The sequence below is a fragment of the Grammomys surdaster genome, unplaced genomic scaffold (assembly GCF_004785775.1).
Source record: "Grammomys surdaster isolate TR1022 unplaced genomic scaffold, NIH_TR_1.0 188, whole genome shotgun sequence".
Lineage (NCBI taxonomy): Eukaryota > Metazoa > Chordata > Mammalia > Rodentia > Muridae > Grammomys > Grammomys surdaster.
In genome coordinates, this window is record NW_021604633.1 from 11,137,990 (window position 1) to 11,156,635 (window position 18,646).

An 18,646-nucleotide genomic window follows, 5' to 3' on the forward strand; every position below is an offset into this window, starting at 1 on the left:
TTGATGTGTCTGAGTGTATGCCTGTATATATATATATATATATGTGTGTGTGTGTGTGTGTGTGTGTGTGTGTGTGTATGTGTGCATGTATATATCTATGTGTGTATGTATGTATGCATGTATGTATACCACATACATTTCTTGTTCTTCTGGTATCGAGAAGAGAACATCCAGTTCCTCGGAACTGTCATTACAGATAATTGTGAGCCACCATCCTTCTGGGTGCTGGGAACTGAATCCCGGCCTTCTGCAAGGGCAGCTTCATATCCTAAGTGCTGAGCCATCGCTCTACTTCCTGCCTTTGTTCATTTTAATCATAGTTGATATACTATGCTGAACCAAAGAACTCTCTTATGAGAGGTGTTAAAATATATACTGTCATCTGTAAAATTCTCTCCTTATTGAATACTTTTAGATTGAGGTGAGTGCTGCTTAAGTCATTTTAGAACACAGAAATGTAAATGGCAGACTTTCATAGGCTCTTATGTGCATATAAAGGCTTTCCAAGCCTGCGTACTCCACGATATGTTGTGTGTGCTTTTACTATAGGTTCTACATATATTCTGCACTGCATTTCAGCATTCAGCAAAGCCATGCTTCTGTGGTTACTGCTAGTCTTTGTTTTATTTCCTTGCACTACCTAAGTACATGTTCTTGATGATTATTTTTGTATCATGTTGGATTTCAATCTTGTGATATTGCTGTCAGGCAGGCTATCAATATGAAATTGTAACATTTGTGTTTAATTCAACCTGTGTGGTACTGGCAACATAAATATTCATTTGGGGCAGGACTGTGCCTTTGGCTGTGTTGCTGATTCAGATTTTTCATGCATATGTGTCTAGTAGTTCATTCTTAAACAACTCGATGCTCATTTGCTGAGTTGTTTCCAAACTAGTCAAGTGAGAAACGTGCAGCTACAATTCTGTAGATAGTATTGCTAGCCTAGTAGAAATCAGTATAAGCTATGAATGTTTCATAGGCATTTCCCCTGTTACATGTGTATGTGTGTGTTTTCATGAATGTTCGTACAGTATGCAAGTACATCTGAGTGCACATGCATGTGGAAGCCAGAGAACAATCTTGGATACTTGCAGTCATCCACCTTTTTTGTTTGATAGTTTCTCTCACTGGCCTGGAATTAGCCCAATAGGCTCTACTAACAGATCAGAGGACCCGATGCTAAGATTACGAGTGTGTGCCACTATACCTGGATTGATTTGTTTCAATTTTAATTATATTGGGGTTCTGCCTCCTCATATATCTGTGTAAGCATTTCAGATTCCATGGAATAGGAGCTACAGACAGTTGTGAACTGCCATGTGGGTGCTAGGATTTGAGCCTGGGTCCTTTGGAAGAGCACCCAGCTCTCAACCGCTGAGCCATCTCTCTAGCCCAGGATTTTTTTTTTAAACTAGAATTTTCGTGCTTAAACTTAGATCAAAGCATTTCCTTGGCTATTTTCCCTGTAACTTACTCACTTATTTCATTCTCAGTGAATGTTGAATGAGAACGGATGATGATACAGTGACCCTCCTGTCCTTCATTTAGTTCTATGATTTCTTAGGTTTCTACACTTGTGATTACATTTAGGGTCTGTGGACATGTCTGTTGCTAGTGACATAAACCCTTGGCATGATTTGTTCTGGTTCTGATATCAAATATCATCCAGAAGAATCTAGCTATGTTGAAATCTATGTAAGAGTTTTAGAAACATGTTTCTATCCACCAGCCTCAGGAGACGCTGATTCATGCTGCAACATTGGAAAATGTTGATATGCAGGCCCTTTGTCACTCATTCAGTCTGTGCTTAAATTATGTCCCCTCAAATTATTTTTAGTTATGATTTAAAAAGCTGATATTATAATTTATAGTTTTAGACTTTATGAAAAAATCTGCAGAAGACCTAGAAAATTAAATATATATTCATATACCATTCGATATGTTTGGAGAAATGGCAAACACCATTTAAGATTTTAGATTATTTTTGCAAATAAGGCATTTCTTAAGAAATACACAGAAGAGTAACTGTTCATGCTGTTTTTGAAAAGTTGGATATGTGATGATGAATAACGTTAGAATTTACTGTCAGCCCACTGTGTGCCTACCCTTAGTTTAGGTCTTTAGAGTCACTGAGTGTTAGGCTTAAAGAGGGATTATTATACTCTTTCTGCTGAGAAAATAGAATTAAATAGAATACAATCAAGATTGAATTTTCAATCCAGTTAGAAATCTAAGCCTTCACTCTCTTGTCTCTAGCTTCTCTGTCCCCTCTCCACGAGGTCATGGCCAGCCTCCCCTTCTCTCCTCTCTCTCACCATCTTCTCCAGTTTCTCTCACCACCTTTGCCCTCTGCCTGAATAAACCTCCTCCTCTTTGGAAAAAAAAAGAAATCTAAGCCTTTAATATTGAAAGTGACAATACTGTATAATGAACTTTTCTGAATGTATATTTAAATAATAATGTAACTATTTAAATCAGTAGTACAGTTTTAAAAATTATCAATAAGACATTTCTAATTTATGACATTTACTGTAGCAACCAAATTATCTTGTCACTTCTTTCAAAAATTGTGCTATTTGTTCTGAATATTAACTTGTACGAAGTAACACCTTTATTCATTCCAGACTCTTATTCATGCTACTTCATGTTGTGAAGTGATGATCATCCAACGTTAAACATGTCATCCTAGCATGTGGTCACCCTCTCATTTATCTAATGCCACAGACCAGTTCACATTGCAGCCTGGAAGGATCATTCAGGGTGTGGAACTTTCTAAGTGAGAATGGTGGCTCCATATTTATACCCATCTGCCTTGACTGTAAAGTTACAGGCTCCTGTCTGCTGTTCCTGCTCTAGGCTCTGTAAAGATGGTTTCCTTTCCATCGTCTCATAGAGTCAAAGTATCCATTTCAGTCTCCCTTCGTTAAGAAATTTCATTCCTATGTATTCTTTCTTAAACTCAGCTGTATATCTGTCACATCAGCCATTTCTCTTTATGTGGAACATTGTTTAGTGTTTTTATGTACTTCATTGTATCTCTGTGCTGAACACTTATTGATATGCACTGTTTGCTGAGTGAATTGCTCTAGTTCTTTTAAGGTTAACAAAACAAAGGGAAAAAAAGGAAATAACAAGAATACATTCTTAAAACTGATCAGCAGAATTTAGGCTTGAAAGGGATTCAGGAAAATATCCCATTTCTAGTTTCTCTGTTGAGTATTTATGCTAATATGAATTCTTGAAATGCTAAGAAAGCATCTTTCTATCTAAACAGAAAACTATTAATGTATTTGTTGGGCCATAATTGGGAAATATTATGAGTTGTAAGTTTGAGAAAATCCCTTAGACATTTACCTAGATATGTTTCCATTATACTGTGGCTATTTTTTTCTTTTTTTTTCTTGGATATTTTATTTATTTACATTTCCCCTCCAGAAACCCTCTATCCCATCCTCCCTCCCCCTGCTTCTATGAGAGTGCTCCCCCACCCACCCACCCACTCCTGGTACTGTGACTAATTAATACATGCAACTGGAAGAGAAAGTAAATGCCAAGGCATGTGTGTGTAATGGTACTTAACACTGGATGAAAGAAAAACATTACATCTACAGTCTATAAATTGCAATGTGATAGTTGAAAATGGAATTACCTGATATTTTGCCTTTAAAATGTGTAAGATTCTTTATTGACTGATAATACTCTCTTGAAATGATAACCCCAAAGATTTCAGAAAATTAGGAATTTTCAAAATCAAAAATCAGACCAGAGATTTCTTTAATGTAAATATTTTACCTTCATTTACATGCATTGTGAAAAGTCTATACTAAAATAGTTACATTACAGATCTTTCATATCTGTCTTGTCAGATAGGGTCTTTCTGCCAATTTCTGATGTATGTAACTACTGCTGGTGTATGCACCTCCTCTCTTGGTGATGGGTTTCTCATACACTTCTGTTCACTGAAGTCTGTAAATTCTGTACTACTTAATGTATTTGGGAAATGTGGGTCCTAATCCAGTTCTTACTCTTATAGTTAGACAACCAACAAAGACCTTATTAAGCATAAATTTTGTTGTCCTTTAAGCCGATGTTGTTTCATAGTCCACTGTCAGTCTCATTGGAGTAGGCTTTATTTTTAAAATTTATTTTTGTTGAAAACTAATCCATCAACTAATGATCTTTAAGTCTTCCTCCTCTGTCTTGGTGCAGGATATCCTAGCAAACTCCCATAGGTTAAGATACAAACAGATCAGGGTGGAACACATTGGGTTACTGAAGGGGCCTGGCTCCTGGAGTTCTTCTACAGAAGAGAAAATCTCTGTGAACTGTCCATCCACGGATTGTATGGCACTTGTATGGCACAAAATACTAAATAGTAAATACTAAAATACTAAATACAAGATACTAAAATACCAAATACAAAATACTAAATAGGAAACTTGCATGATGTTAAGTAAATTCTAAAGCATAGTTTTCACACATGAATTTTGGGAGAGAAAAACAAGTATTCAGTTCATAAGACTCTACAAACAATATTTCTGCTAATATTCTGTGAACATCATTCTTGATATATTTATCTCCATTATTAGATTGAATTAATTTATGTATTTGTGGGCACATATGGATTTTTTTCATTCTTGAGGATTTTCCATGTTAGTATATCTAAATTCAACTTAAATATAGTTATAAACTATCTTATGGCTTATTGATGTGTCAGTGAACATTAAGGAGTGTTTGTGGTTTGCGTGTGTGTGTGTGTGTGTGTAGGTTTGTGTATGTGTGTGTATATGTGTATGTTTGTTATCAAGCTCATGTGTATTTTACTTCTATAAAATATCAGATAATCAGTTCATGGATGTGGAATACTTAGATTAAAACCCACGTGTTTTCTCTTATGGCCTCTCCGTCACCCCTTGCTTCAGTAGACACAGGCCATTACTATATTGCTGCTTCTGCTAATGTCCCCTAGCTGTGGCACCTGTAACCTCTGATTTTTCCGTCCATGGCCCAGCTCCTGAATGTCTTAGGCTTTCCATTGCTGTGAAGAAACACTATGACCAAGGCACCTCTTATACAGGACAACATTTAAGTGTTGCTGGCTTACACGCTCAAAGATCCAGTCCATTATCATCAAAGCAGGAGCATGACAGCATCCAGGCAGACATGGTGCTGTAGGAGCCAAGAGTTCTATATCTTCATTGAAAGGAGCCCCGGAGCAGACTACAGTGTTCCAGGGAGCTAGGAGTAAACACAAAGCCCATCCCCATGGTGACAGATTTCCTCCAAGGCCACACCCACTCCAAAAAGGCCACACCTCCTAATAGTGCCAAGCGTACTCAAATCTCCACACTGAATACCAACTCAGAGACTTATTATTTATTCAAGAATGCCTAGGACTTAAGCTAGGCTTGTTACCACTAGCTTATAATTCATTTAACTCGTTCATATTATTCTTTGTCTGCCACGTGGTTAGTTATCTCCCCTCAGTTTCATATTTCAGACTTCCTCCAAGTCAGGGCAGGAAAATCTGCTCACACCAGAGTCCGCCACCCCACCCTCTCTGTGCCAGGTGTCCCACCTTTTAATCTTGCTTCAGCTAACTGGCCACCAGACTTTATTAACAGGTGATGCTTCCAGAGAGCACACTAGAGATTATCCCTACAGACACTAACCACAAGTGGATTGTCTATAAAATTTCTCACCTGAAAGGTTTATTTTTGTCTGAAATTTCAATAACAACACATAACATAGTAATTCCAAGCGTTTTTCCCGAGGTACTTGATATTATTGTCATAAATATCAGTTGACTTTGAAACGAGACTTAGTAAAGGGCCATCCAAGATGGAAGACCTGTACATCCAGATGCCTGGAGTGCAGAAACATTAAATTTGCCTTTTTATTGTTACTGGCACCATTTTTGCCATGTGATGATGAGATGCTTACAAGTAAAAATGGTTTAAGTTAGGACAAGGAGCCTCAGAAGTATATACAAATTACAACACTGTATTTTCAGAACGTTGCAGAAAAAAATGATTGCTAACAGGTTGGAGGCATCTCTCTGGATATGTTTACCTTTGTTTTATTAATGTTAATGTTAAAACAACTTTAACAAATAAGCAGTAGATATTGTTGTATTTGGGAAAATTAATTTGATTTTATCACAATCAACTGTTGGTATTCATTAAATTACACAATAGTGCACATTTTTATACTGGTAGTTGTAAGAAAGAACTTTGGGTCTACCTAATATGGTTTTTATAAGATTTTGCTGCACAGATTAAAATTTTTTTTCCTTCTGGTATGACTTACTATTATGTTAAAAAAGAAACATATGTACCTTAAAAATCTCTATGGATTTATATACCTTATTTGAAGAAGGTATAGTTTAATCAGATGCTTTAGGCAACAGTATCATTAGTGGATGTTAAAATAGTAAGGCCCCGCCCTACTGGAGAGATAACCTAATATCTGTTTGGAACAGCTAATCTGAGTTCATGTATAAGGTGACAGCTCCTAATCTAAGTAGAGAAGAAATTGCATCCAGAGATGGGAAAGGCAGAACGTCATTACATAGCAACTGAGGCTCTGCATATGATTTGCACACATAGTACTGCCAAAGATAGAGCTTCAGACAGTATTGAATCCACATTCCTGCTTAGGTGACAGAAAACTCTGCCTTGGGAAGTTTAGACAACTGCCTAGAAGTATGTATGAGAGCTGGAAGGTAACCAAGCCTGTTCATTTAGAAAGTGACCATATACATGTTGATGTTACAACATCACAGGGAACAATGACAGAGGCTAATACTGGGTTTCACTCTGTGTGCAGTATAGAACAAATAAACCTGAGCTAAGACTGGCTCATTTGAAGTGGAGAGAAAAAACATGCTCTGCAGTGGGAAGTCCTGTGTACTAGTGAACTAAAATCTAACGTGAGCTAATATTGAACATTTTAGGGTTATAAAAATGCATTTTATTCATTAAGTTAGAATTAGTGCTGGCAATGTCTATGAGCATTGGAAATAGAGTCTTCTACTTCTTCAAAATGGAAGTATATAGACATGTAGAATAAGCTTAAAGCTCACTGGTGGTAGTTGAATATCTAATTGGTTACAATGTATTTAGCTATGTTGGAGTCATCCTGAATATTCATGATAAATCTATACCAGAGTAATGCTAGTCCTGACAATTGCCCAAGATTCTTAAATCCTTAAGACTGTTTCCTAGTATCCTCAGTGTGCTGTTCTTTTGCCCCAGCTTTGACCTGGCTGCACTGAGAATAACTTCATTTCCCTCGTAGCTGGTTGTGTTATGACTGAACTTTGGCCATGAGCATACACAGAGCTTTACCTCAGAGGCTTCTGAGATTTGATTTTACTCTTACATCTATGGGGAGTCATTCTCTTCATGAGGTAAATAGAGAAAAGCCTTCATTCTTTCTACATCATTAATAAAAACTAATATCACAATGAAGCTGAAATTGTTGAAAAATCCATAAAATTTTGGAGATGCATATTCCAGAGTCATGTTAAAATCATTATAATCCCTAATATCAGGGGAAAGCAAATAAAAACTCCTATGAAATAATATCTCACTCCAATAGGAATGACTTATCAAAAGGATGAAAGATAAAAAGCACTGGCAACGAGCCTGACATATACAGAGGTGGATGCTTACAGCTAACCATTGAACTGATCATGGGGTTCCCAATGGAAGAGTGAGAGAGAAGACTGAAGGAGCTGAAGGGGTTTGTGGCATGGGGAGAGCAAAAATACCAACCAACCAGAGTTCCCAGAGTCTAAACCACCAGCCTGGGAGCACATAGGGAGGGACCCATGGCCCCAGCTCTATATGTAGGTGAGGATGGCCTTGTTGGGCATAGGTGGGTGAGGAAGTCCTTGGTCCAGTGAAGGCTGGATGCCCCAGTGTGGGGGAAATTGTGGGTGATGAGGTGGGTGTGGGCACATCATCATGGAAGCAGGAGGAGGGGGGATAGGATAGGGGATCCCTGGGTGGGAGGGAAATGGGGAAAGGGGACTACATCTGAAATGTAAATAAAATATCCAATAAAAAATTTTAAAAAAGAAGCACTGGTGAGAACTCGGAGGAAAGGGAGCGCCAATGTATCCTCTTGGTTGGAATGTAAACTATTAGGCTCTGTTAAATGGCTTGGAATTTCCTTGAAGAGTTAAAAACAGAAACTTCCTCTGACTTAGCAAACCTATCACTGGCTGTTTATGTGGGAGAAATGCCTGTACTTTCTAGGCTTATTGTAGTGCTGTTAACTTTAGTCTATGTGTAATCAACCTAGTGTTGATGTCTGCATAAGAGGATGAAGAACATATGGTATATATGTACAGTGTAATGCTATTTAGTTATAAACAGACTGGAATCTCATTGAGGATAGCTAAGAGGAATGTAGAAGATGCTAAATAAAAGAAATCAGATGCAGAGAGACATGAAAATGTAAGTTCTAAAAAGTGGAGATAATAGTAGTAGAGAATAAACTAATAGGTACCAGAGCCTGACGTGTGTGTGTGTGTGTGTGTGTGTGTGTGTGTATGTGTGTATATGAGAGAGAGACAGAGATAGAGACAGAGAGACAGAGGTAGAGACAGAGACAGAGATACAGAGACAGAGAGACAGAGAAAGAGACAGAGACAGAGATACAGAGAGGGAGAGAGAGAGACAGAGAGAGAGAGAGACAGAGAGAGACAGAGACAGAAATAGAGACAGAGAGAAGACAGAGTAACTGAGTAGAGAAGAAGCAAAAGAGAAGAAAGGAAAAAAAAAGGAAAGAGGAGGAGGAAGAGGAAGAGGAGGAGGAGGAGGAGGAGGTGGAGGAGGAGGAGGAGGTGGAGGTTGAAAAGGAGGAGGAGGAGGATCAAGAAGAAGTAGAACAAGAAGAAGTACAAGAACAGTGAATGTAAAAAATTAGCCAATGGGTACAAAGCTACAGTTACAAAGTTGGAGTAATTTCTGTTATCCTGTTTGTATGGAATAGTGAAAGGTGACGACAGTTAGTAATTTGTTATTTTCAAAATGAAATAGAGGCATAGAAGATTTTGTTACAAAAATGTTTGAAGTAATGATGGACATAATAATTACCCCAACTTGTTCATTACACAATATTTGTGTGTATTGAAACATTGGATTGAGCTTCATAAACCCACTGTGATGTTAATTAGAAATAAAACATAGAAAACAGTAAAAATGGTAGAGAGCCCCTGACTCCTCAATGGCAAGCTGCAATGAACCTACAGCATGGGATAACATATGACTTTCTTTATTGGATGCCTAAGCCCATATGTTTTCTAATTTTATGCTAATTGAAATATAGAAACCCTACCAGAAAGACTTTCTTCTGATGTGCTCAGAAAGTGGCTTAAATCCCAAGGCAACTTTGGCCATCTCAGCCAGCTCCAAGTCACTGGCATAGTATAGACGTTTATGTTCAGCACTAAATGTTCTGCTCAGGGTTTCTTTAACTTGAAGTAGGGACAGTGTGGAGAGAGAGGAGAGTGCCTCTCACACAGACACAGACAGACAGACAGACAGTCTCACACAGACACACACACACATACACACACACATACACACACACACACACAGAAATACAGAAGGGAATAAAGACAAACTTGGCACAGGTCACATACTTTCAGTGAGTCCTAAGTGTTTCATTAAAAATGACTGTGGTTAAGTAAAACCCTGAATTAGGGATTAAGGAACTGTGCCTGCTATGTTTTTATTAATCAACTTGCCTTTGAAAAAATATAAATGCAATTCCTTGGCTCTGATTTCCTTTTGTTAAAATTAGTAGTTTGTTGTGAATCCCTCTAAGATGCGTTATTGCCAAATGTCCTAAGGGTTCTTAGGTGACTTGATCAGTTAGCAAAGAGATTTGTCGTTTTGCTTTGGATTTAAGAAATGCTTCAGTTTTTAAAACATTGTTACAAAATAGCTTTGCTCTCAATTCATTGATATTATACAGGAATGGTGTGAAAATATATATTGTGACTTTTTAAATCATTTTCTCTTAAATAGAACTTCGACTCTGGTGATTTACTAGCTTCCTTGACCTCTCCTGTGAAATGAACTTTTTGTAACTCACAAACCTTTCTAATAAAATGCATTTTAAGCATATTTATTATGTTTAGCTTATCTAGGACAAATAGTAACCCAGTTGCTATAATAATTTTATGTAACACCAATTAGTTGCCTAAAGCATAAAAAAATCTTAAGAAACTTACTTTAGCAGGTCTTAACCAAATTTTTTAAACAAATGTAGAATATGGGTTAGGTATGTTTTTATTTTATTTGTGTTTTATTTATTCAGGGATGAAGTTTCCCCTCCTCTATAGCAACTAAACATTAGGTTTACAGATTGAAAAATAAATATTGATTATAATCAAAGTTACACCAGTTCTGTTTGCCATTAGGTTTAACTAAACAGTTTGTGTGTGTGTATATGAATTTCATATGGTGAGGTTTCAAAATCTGTAAGTTGTTTGCTGTTAACTGAAAATTTTAAAGCAGTTGATATTTTTTATGTTATTTTTCTAACATTCAGAATTTAATATTTTCATGATTTTATTTCTTAGAATAACAGTATCACACACACACACACACACACACACACACATATATATATATATAAGAATCTGTGGAATTAATTTAATGATTTATACTCTTATACATATGTATGTATGTTTCTGTGGAGGTCAAAGGTCAGTCTTTGCTATTGGACATCATATACTGTGTACTTTGTTTCTCTGAGACCGGACCTCTCATAAGCCTGAGACCCACTAAATGAGCTACACTGGGAGTCCAGGGAGCTACAGAAATACATCTGTCTCTGTACCACTACATCTAGCTTTCTTATTTTTCTTGATTTTTCGACACAGGGTTTCTCTGTGTAGTCCTGGCTGTCCTGGAACTCACTCTGTAGACCTGCCTCTGCCTCCCAAGTGCTGGGATTAAAGGCGTGTGCCACCACTGCCCGTACATCTAACTTTTTATATGGGTCCTGGAGATTGAACCTAGGTCCTCATACCTGTGGAATAAGCGCTTTACTGACTGAGCTATTACCCAAGTGCCTGCTGGTTTGTTTAATTAAGGAAAGTGTTCCCATATTTCTAAAGAGAGTGTGCTTTTGAGTGTACATGTTCTAACCAGATAATTTGGGCTACAGGTAGTGAATGATAGTGACTCTATGACCCTATATCTGTGCTTTCTAATATCCTGTCAACAGTTTTTGAATGATATTCTTTACAGACATTATTATATTTTAAGGTCATTTGGGGAGTAAGCATGTTTTAAAGATCTACAGAATTCCATAACTTGGATGTTAAATGCTACACCAAGGCCCATTCTTTTCTATGTTCACAGACTAATTGGGAGCCAGTAGTAGGTGTAATGATATAACAGTAAGTCATTGATATTCCATCCTTAACTACATGTACAATATGCTGAAAAGAAAAGAAATTTTAAAGTAAGAGAAATATCAAGGGAAAAGATTTTAGTGGGTGCTCTAGTGAGTCAGAGGTTAAGGATACTTTTTGGTCTTGCAGAAAACTCAGGTTCATTTCCACACACCCATATCGGGAGGCTCACAGCTTCCTGTAACTCTAGGGGAATCTAACTCCCCCTGAACCTTCATGGGCAACTGCATCTGTATATACCTACACACACACACACACACACACACACACACACACACACACAAATAAAATATAATTTTAAAAGAAAATGATTTTATTTAGGGGGTTAGAATTTTTTATAACATCATATATATGCTATATTTGTTTCTTGAAACTGAAACAAAATGGTTTATCCCATGTTTTCCCTGTAATTCATGAAAGAATTTCTGTGTAAAAATGCATATGTAATATGCATAAATATTTTTCTTTGGTCTTCATATTCTACCAATTACTTTATTTTAAATTCTAAAGTGTTACAGACATAATTATGAATCCTCAGAAGTTCTCCTAACAACTGTACTTCATATGGTTTTGGAGTCACTCGGAACCCGTTTTACCCACCCCAGATGCCACCAGACAGATCACAGAGAAGTACTGTTCTACCCTCTCTGCATGCCCCATCCATCTGTCGCTGTCTGAGTATGCATCCTGCTTGGCTAGGAACAAGCTCTGTTTTGAATGTGTTTTCCCTCAGATACGACAGGACAGGCCAAGATAAGACCTCACAGCTCCTTATTAAGACAGTCACTGTCCTAATCAAGTTCTAGCCAAACACGTCTTTGTTCTCCATTCTGCTTCTATGAAACTACTAGAAAACCTTCACTGTCTTCTCTATTATTTGTAGTTTATTATATGTCATTGGTTTTGATTATACTTAGATCACTGGTAGAAACGTGTGGACAGAGAGACACAAGAGAATTTACGTAGTTAAGTTCCAAGGCTTGAATGATGTACCATTGTTATAAAAGGGTCAGGAAGTGCTTAGAGAGAAGCAGCGATCCATTTGACATTGTACACACCATGGCAAAATTGAAAGTAGTATTTGTCTGTTATTGATATGTAGCTCCCTTTACTTCTTTTCATAAAGAATGATCTTTGGTTTGTGAGGAGAAACTTAATGGGAATGTTTGGGTTTAGTGTATCTTTTTTAATAATTAATTGCTACAGGTTTTTAAGTAATTTTTTGTTTGAATATTTTTTGATAAAATATATTTTCATATATCCTTTTTCTTGATATATCAAGGATATATATATATATATATATATATATATATATGACTGTCCAAGTGAATATATATATCCTTTACTGACTGACTGACCTCTAGAACTGTAATTATAACTTTTTTCAGAATTATGATTCTGTTTATTGTAAAGATTTGATCAGAAATATGCTTTCTTAAAAGGTGAGTGATCCCTTTTACCATAGTTTGCATTGACCCGTTCATTTCATAACTTGCATGTAGTAATCTGTCTGTGGCATCCATTCCATTTATTTTAATAAACGTATCGGTTAAACACAGGTACAAACAAACATTCAGTCCTCCTGTGCACTTTGTTGCATTTTCTAATTCTAACATCAGACAACTAGGGATATCTTTTCTGCTGCTCTAATTTAGCTGTTCCACACTGGTTATTTCAGAGGCAGCAGATAAAATGTAACAAGTTGCATCTTATTTCTTTTCTTTAACTTAGTGCCTCTGATCTCAGTGCACGCTGTGTATATATCTGTAGTTGTTCTTTTAAAGAATGCTTGCTCCGGCCCTCGGGGATTCGACGAGACCTTAGGGAAGGGGACGAAAGAATGAAGGGACAAGAAACACAAGAAATGAGAGCAAGTCTGGGGTTCTGATCAAGCTCTGAAACTTTAATTTTGGGGGCAGGTTATAAAGACAGCAAACCGGGAAGTTTGTGCCAGGTTTATTGCTTAGGGCTATCCCACTATTGAATGCTTATTGCCCTAGACCATCCCATTGTTGTAACCAGCTCCCAGGAAATGCCAGAGGTTCTTTAAGTTCAATGCTAAATAGCATGAACTTGTTTGTTTGTTTGTTTGTTTAAGGTTTTGGTGATTGTCCTTGTTAGCTTTATTGAGTTGACAGAAACCAGAGTCACTCAGAAAGTCCAAGCTTCAGTTGCCTCCCTTTGGTTGGCCTGTGGGGCATTTTCTTGGTTGAATTTTGACCTGGTAGGGTCCAGGTCACTGTGGGTAGTGTCACACCTGAGCCAGTAGTCAGTGTTGCATAACAAAACAAGCTGAAGAGGCCACTGATCAGGGTTGCCACATGGTCTCCGTTTCAGTTGCTGCCTCCAGGTTCCTGCCTTAAGTTCCTGCCCTAGCCTCCCTAAACAATGGTCTGTAATAAGTAATCTGATACACACCCTTTTGTTCTCAAGTTGGTTTTGGACAGTGTTTTATCACAGGAACCAAAACCAAAAGGGAAGGAGGGAGAAAAAGGAAAAGAAAAAGTTGTGTCTCCTGAGGATCAAAATAAGGTTTCCCTCTGGTCTCTACAAGTACAAGCATGTGTGTGCACACGTTAGCACATACATACATTTATGAGCATGTGTTCACTCATGTGCATACATATGTAAGATTTTGATTATTATAAATATTGCTGGTATAAATACAGATTTATGAATATTTTTTACATATTTTTAAAATTATTTTATTTATTGACATTCCAGCTGTTAACTCCCTTCTGGTCCTGCCCCCATGGTTCCTCATCCCACTCCTCCCCCTTGCCTCTGAGGGTCCCTCCCTAGACCTCACCCTTCCCTGGGGCCTCAAGTCTGTCTTGAGGATTAGGCCCATCTTCTCCTACCCAGACCATATTTTATTTGACCAGTTTTCATTTAACGAGAATAAATGCAAGTGTGATTGCTAAGATGTATATAAAATGCAGGTTTAATTTTATAAAAATACTCATGTTTTTCTTTAAGTAACACTACAATTTTATATGCTTCAGGGAATGTCAAACTTTTTATTCTCTATCCTGCATTTGGCTTTGTCTGTTCAGTGTTGTTTTTAGCATTCTAGTAGGTCTGTAAGGTCTGGGTCAGGTGACTTCTAACTCTGTGGCACCTTCTTTACCCCTGAAATCACTTCTTCTCCTTTATTGCTTCTGCTTTGGGCTCATGTGGCTATGTTTCCTAGATGGTGCTTTCTTGCTTTTGCAGTGGCTATTGTGATTCCAGCACACTCTGGGAAGACACACTTACCCAGAACATTAAATGTGTCTTGGAGATTCTGCTTTCAAATACTTGAGCTCTATATCCAAAAGGATTCCCACTGCTTTTAAGTTATCCAGTGGCTCTCACGTCTTTCTGAGTGCTGCCCATTTTCCTTTATTATTCATCAAGGCAAAAATGGTTGCAATGTCTATGTTAACAGAAGCTTTTTCTGTCTCTGCTTTGGGGATTTTAAATACTAACAATAGCTATATATAGGAACTGGTATCTCATATTGGTTGTGGCTTGTATTTTCTTAGTGAATACTTGATGTGAAAATCTTTTCATATGATTATTGACCATTTGTATATCTACTTTTGAAAATTATGTGTCTTTTTCTCCCAGTCAAGTGCTTTTGAAGCTCAACCCTGCTTAGCTTCCAAAGTCTGATGAGATCAGTCATGCTCAGGGTATTGTGTACGTTTCTCATTGTTTAATTGCCTTATTTTTCTTTCTGTGAATATCTATCACTTCTAGCCATATTTATCATGAGACCTGATTATTTCTACTAGAATGTCTTTGATAATGCTACCATCCTGACCAAAATAAGACACTATTTTTTTCTTTTAACAGTTTTGAAATTTTTGTGCATGTGTGTGTGTGTGTTTATGTGTGTGTGTATGTTAAGTAGCTTTCTACTACCCTGTACATTTAGACTATGATAAAGGGATTAATATTGTTAAAATTGCATGAATACTACTAATTTTCTTCATTTTAACTTGTAATCCAAACATTAAAAATATTACAAATAGTAATCCGCTGAAGGATGTGACTTTATTATCAGATTAATTTTCTTTTGTTAACTCATTTTCACATTTCCCTCATTTGGTATGTATGTGCTTGGTGTGTGATGTATATGTATACATGGTGTGTATGTATAAGTCAAAGAACAATTCAGGGAATCTGTTCAGTCTCTTCCACCTTGTAGGCACTGAGTATTGAACCCTGGTTCAATCAGGCTTATAGGCAAAGGCCTTTACTTGGTGAGCCATACTACCAGCCTCCTTTCAGTTCACTTAAGCCACTTCCATAGTTTGTCACTACGTATGTCCTAGTATGTATCTCAGAAGGGTATATCTGGGATCTGGGCAATGAGCTACATGATAATCATATGCAAGTAATTCATAGTATTCATTGAAAGCCGGATTTTTTACCAGTGAACTTTAAAATTGATCATAGATTCAGACACAGATTTAAGATTTATTTTATCCTACTGTATCATCTTTTTGTGATTTCTTCTATAAACTCTGACTCCCAGGACCTTTTACATGTATTTATGTCACTTCCAAGCAAACAACTGGTGATTGGCAGTATTGCTGAATATTGCATAAAGAAAGATTATAAAAAGCAGCCATATGAAGGTTTTTGTATGTTGTAAAACAAAATGATTTATTTGCTGGGTAAAATCTACATGGAATTATTACATTTTCATTATTAGAAAAACAGGCTGCTTTAATTACTAAGCTCATCTTCCAGTAACAAGGATAATGGACAATGGTAATATTGCCTGTATTAAAAATTTTCTGGTTTATACTTAAGACCCACTATTGCTTTCTCAGATGTCAGAGTCAAAGAGACATTGGCACCGATAAGAATGCGCTTAACAAATCCTAAGTCTAACATGATTTATAGGCTAGTGACCAATTTTGTTCTCATTCCCTAACTGGAACCCTCTATATTCTACGTCATTGTACTTATTGAGCATATTTTATTTTCTAAGAAGACAGAATTTCTATTGTCTTAATACAAGGAGGCTCTCAGTGTCTAGACTTCTGTGAAGATGGAATAGAGATCCTAATATGTACAGAATCCATTTAGCCTACAACTTTATCTTCCTCCTGACAAGTCTTTGTAAAATAAAAGGATGGAGGATTGAGGGATCAATTAGTTCTCTAATAAATTGGAACTTTATGAATATTCAAATGCTGTACTATATTTTTACTGAAAATGAGATTTAGGATGATACATGTTCTTGGAATAGGTAGATGTGTATTACTTCTGAAGACCATTTTATTCGAAACAAATAAGGTATATTCAAGTATAAGATGCATAACTATAATTAAAGCCATAGCTTTTTTATGGTTTTGAGACAGATCTTGCTATGTAACCCTGACTTGCTTGGTGGCGTGTATCACAGGCTGACTATAAGTGTGGAGTCTTCCTGTTTCCCCTTTCATGCCTGGGGTTGCAGGCATTTATCACCATGATCAGTTGAGTTGATTACTTTTAATCCACTACCAGAATTTTTTCAGAGAAACTGTGATTTGTGTGTACATTTTAAAACTGTTCTATTCTAGACTCACAGACAACAGACTTTCAGCTTTCTTAGTTCTCTAACCCTGCTTCATGGAGATTCTCAAGCTTCTGAACTTTATTAAGCACTTGCCTCTGAGAACCATTTTCACTGGTTTTCAAGGACTCCCTAAAAATGCAGGGCATTTGCATGGAGCCACATGAACAGAGAGCTGTGAAAATATTCCAGATGTCACTTGAAAAACAGCAACAAAGTTGTCTCCTATTCTCTCAGTTGGAGATCTGTGGTATATCTTCTAATTAGTTAAAGAATGTGTGGAAGTGTTTACACTTTAGTTGTTTTATCCCCCAAAGAGTTGAGTGGAAATTATAGATTATTTAGATACTAATTTGAGCTTTTTACTGAATAATGCAAGGGATACTTTGAAGCTCTGCTTGGAACTTATTAAATATTTCATCTAAATAACTTAAAATCTTTTGACTTTTCAAAAAATTTCCTTAAAAAATCCATTTCCTCGATTTTGAAAACGATGACGTTCTGCCATTTAGCTGGGTTATAGTTGATTGGATACTTCCTATTTAAAAAAAACCCACAGCATACACATGTACATTATATCTATGTACATAGGACAGCATTATTCACTTTTACAATTTTGTAACTCTTGAAACATTTGTTTTTCTAACTATGTAACACATTTTTCTTCTGAATATGAATAAAGATTGATGCATTTCTTTAAAGTTTCATTGTCAGTGGAATTTTTAATACTCAGGTTGATAAAGATTTGATAATAATTAAGCAGCAGTTTTTAATAATGAAGACTACTGTTGGCTTGCTCTAACTATGGTGGTAGTTGCCACCCTCATTTGCTTATGTTGCCTATGCCTCTGTTCATGCTTCAGGACAAGACTCCAGGACGTATGCAAAGATCATATGGACCACAACCCAAAAATATTATCTGACATTTACATAAAAAAATTATTGACACTACCTCGTTCTATGATGGGAAGCATACCAAATCTTGACCTATGAGCACCTGGATTCTTTTCTCATTGTTTCAATGGCACGCTGTAATCAGTGTTCAGGAATAGAAGCTGCTGTGATTTTCACTGAGCTTTCAGGTAGTTTATAGGATCTTGTACATGATGGCTATTGACAATTAAACCATCTCATTCCATAACATGGAAGATCACTGTGAATATCACGTTAGTTTTATGTCATCTTGACCAAACCTGGCGTCATCTGTGCAGAGGAAGCTCAGTTGAGAAAATGTCTCCATCAGATAGCCTGGAGGCAAGTCTGTAGTCCATTTTCTTGACTAATGGCTGATAAGGATAGGCTGGGAAGGTGGTCCTGGATGTCAATGCAAACTGAGCAGGCCAAAGAAATAAGGCAATAAGCAGCATTCCTTACTGGCTTCTGCGTCAGCTCCGGCTTGTAATATCTGCCTGACTTGTATCAGGGATGAGGGTGACCTGAGAGTTGAAAGATGAAATAAATCCTTTCTTCACCAACTTGCTTTTGTTTGCAGTGTTTTGTCAGAGCAGTGAAACTCTCTTGCTGCAATAGCTTACCTAATCAGTCTGAATGTCCTTTAGAAAAGGCTTTAGCCCTTGGTTTCCTGCAGAAAACCATGAATACTTTCTTAATGTTAGTATTCTGTCTAAACTCCACCTCCACAGTTA

General features: G+C 36.9%; 1 protein-coding gene across 2 annotated transcripts in view; it reads left to right on the forward strand.

Annotated features, from left to right (window-relative positions):
- Window positions 1-18,646, forward strand: part of Crppa (CDP-L-ribitol pyrophosphorylase A) — a 255,107-nt gene that overhangs the window by 156,480 nt on the left and 79,981 nt on the right. Inside the window, exon 10 of one of the 2 annotated variants that reach the window (XM_028768830.1) lies at window positions 10,047-10,412. The exons of the other annotated variant lie outside the window; for it this stretch is intronic. Within the exon in view, the coding sequence (XP_028624663.1) occupies window positions 10,047-10,097 (51 nt within the window). The 3' untranslated portion in view covers window positions 10,098-10,412. Of the gene's footprint in view, window positions 1-10,046; window positions 10,413-18,646 lie in introns of those variants that run through there. 2 annotated transcript variants of the gene reach the window in all.